Genomic DNA, 2,507 nt, shown 5'->3' with positions numbered 1-2,507 from the left:
TTTGAGTTCCACTTTTGTGGAAATACGGCTAAAACCAGCGGCTGAAACCGTCGTAAAAAATTACAATAGGATGGCCGCTCTCAGGTTTCTCTCTGGTATTACATATATGGGCGTCAAGTTATTTATAAGCAAAGTAGAAGAAGAAAGCACCAAACTAAATCAATAGTATATTTATATTAAATACTCTGATAGTACATCAATTAATTATATCAAACGTAAGATTAAATACTATAAGTATTAATATTGTGCTTAGATGAAGAAACTTTCGAGACCAGCTTTGCAACGTTTCTTTTATTGTTACTAAGTTTCAATTTTTTGCCAGTAATATACCTCATTAAATCTATATTAAAAGTTTACTACATTTATGTAATAAAAATATAATAAATAGTACACCATAGTCTTATTTTAAAATACTATAAAAATGAATATTTATGTAGAAAAAAACATTTATTACATTTACAGGACAAAAATGGAAATAATAACTGGAAAAAGACAAGATAGTTATTTGTATATATATGAAGGATACACATATCATATTGATAAAAGATATACTCATATATATCGCTGTGCAAAAAGACGCATTATTTCATGTNATGGTGTGCTAATTAAAAACAAAGACAAATTTATTTTAAAAAAGGTTCATAACCATTTAAGCGAACCACATGTTGTTGATATTTTTAATTTAAAGAAAGAAATGATAAAAATGTGTAAGGAAACAGCAGCGACAAACAAAGAAATATACACTACTGTTTCTCGAAAGAATCCTAATGTAGCAGCAAATATTTCATTTACTGCTGTAAAATCTTTGTTACTAAGAGAGAAAAAAAAAATACGACCTCCATTGCCTGAAGCCATGTGCGATCTTGACAATTTTTTTCAGCATTATGAACCAACAATATCTTTTTATAAAGGTTGTGTAATATCTGAAGATAACAACTATTCTTACATCTTTACTAATAATAAACTTTTAGAGATATTAGGAAGAAGCTCTGAAATTTTTGTAGATGTTACATTTTCTGTAAGTATGTACTGTTGAAACAATAATAAGCAATAATAATAAGCAATTTCTTATCAATGTATATTGCAGAAATTTTGTTTGTTGAACCTATTTTATTTCAGATTGTACCCAAAACACCGAAGTTCACACAGCTGGTTTCATTGCATGTGCGATATATGGACAAGGTATTACTGTTATACAATATTTTTTTATTTTATATACATTTATTTTATGTTTTAATTGTGTATTATATTGTTTAGGGTATTGCAGTGCTATTTATTCTTTGTGAAGCCAAAACACAATTTGTTTACAAATCAATTTGGAAAGAAATTGTCAAAATAGTTCCTGACTTACAATCCAATCTGTCTTTTATAATAACAGACTTTGAGAAGGCATTAACAAATACTATTCATGAACAATTTCCAAATGCAACTCTGAANGGTTGTTGGTTTCACTACTGCCAAGTAAATAAAATTTTAATTGAAACTATTACTTTGTTTTTTATGGATTATTATCAATTATAGAATTTTTTTATAAATATTAACGAATTGAAATTATTTTACTCTAAATGTATATTGCTATATATTTTATTTCTTCTTAATTTAGGCACTTGTGAGAAAATGGAAATCGTTAGAACTTCTTGCAGCACCGCATAAAATAATATCCATGGCCATGACGTTGGCATTAGCACCGCCAGAAATGTTTGCCGAAGGTTTAAATCTCATGCAAAAAATCGCGGATGAGGAATCTAATAATTATCCTAACATATTGTTTTTTATGAATTATATGAGAAACACGTGGCTTCCACTGTCGAAAAAAGTTAGCGTATATGGATGCCCAATAAGAACCAATAATCTTGTAGAATCATTTCACAGCACTATGTCACAAATGATGCGAACACTTCATCCAAATCTTTGGGTATTTTTAGGTATGATTTTTAAAAGAGAATTTTAGTTTACGAATTATCTATATAATCTACCCCCCAACTCCTACGATTACATATACCATAAAGCAACACGGATTAATCTATTTTCAGGTTTTCTTAGATGTAGAAATTAAGTTGAAGTTTAAAAATTAAGAAAAAAAGTCATTTTAGAAATTAATTTCTTGGTTTGAAAACGACAACTGCTAAGTGTTTCAATATTTTAATAACAATTGTGACAATTGTGATTGTCATGTAATATTTTTTTACATTTATGCAAAACTGCATTTTAATGTATTTTCTATTATTTTATTTGATATTTTATTATATATTATTATAAATTTATTATTTTTATGTAATTGTTTTACTGTTAAATATCAAATTACTATATAAAATAAGTAATATAAAATAATTTGTTTACGTAGTACTTATTGTATTTTTTAGCACTATATGAATTGTCAACCTTTATTTTAATTTAATTTAATTTTTTGTAGATAAAATTTCTAAATTAATCATGGATCAAGAAATCAATTATAATCGTTTAATTAATGGTCTACAAATAACAAGAGATCGGTGTGGGCATTTGAA

The 2,507-nt window shown here is 26.6% G+C and overlaps 1 protein-coding gene across 1 annotated transcript in view; it reads left to right on the top strand.

Moving 5' to 3' along the window:
* The first annotated feature begins 49 nt into the window (after nt 1-49).
* The window catches only part of LOC109853576, a 5,869-nt gene continuing 3,411 nt past the window's right edge, over nt 50-2,507 (top strand). The window contains exons 1-5 of the mRNA XM_020425820.1: nt 50-215; nt 463-1,018; nt 1,120-1,182; nt 1,258-1,461; nt 1,604-1,925. Coding sequence (XP_020281409.1) covers nt 470-1,018; nt 1,120-1,182; nt 1,258-1,461; nt 1,604-1,925 — 1,138 coding nt within the window. The 5' untranslated portion in view covers nt 50-215; nt 463-469. The remainder of the gene's footprint in view (nt 216-462; nt 1,019-1,119; nt 1,183-1,257; nt 1,462-1,603; nt 1,926-2,507) is intronic.

Source organism: Pseudomyrmex gracilis, unplaced genomic scaffold, assembly GCF_002006095.1.
Source record: "Pseudomyrmex gracilis isolate BER0280 unplaced genomic scaffold, ASM200609v1 scaffold_51, whole genome shotgun sequence".
Classification (NCBI taxonomy): domain Eukaryota; kingdom Metazoa; phylum Arthropoda; class Insecta; order Hymenoptera; family Formicidae; genus Pseudomyrmex; species Pseudomyrmex gracilis.
Note: the sequence above shows the minus strand (reverse complement) of the source record. Positions and strands in the feature narration are given on the sequence as shown.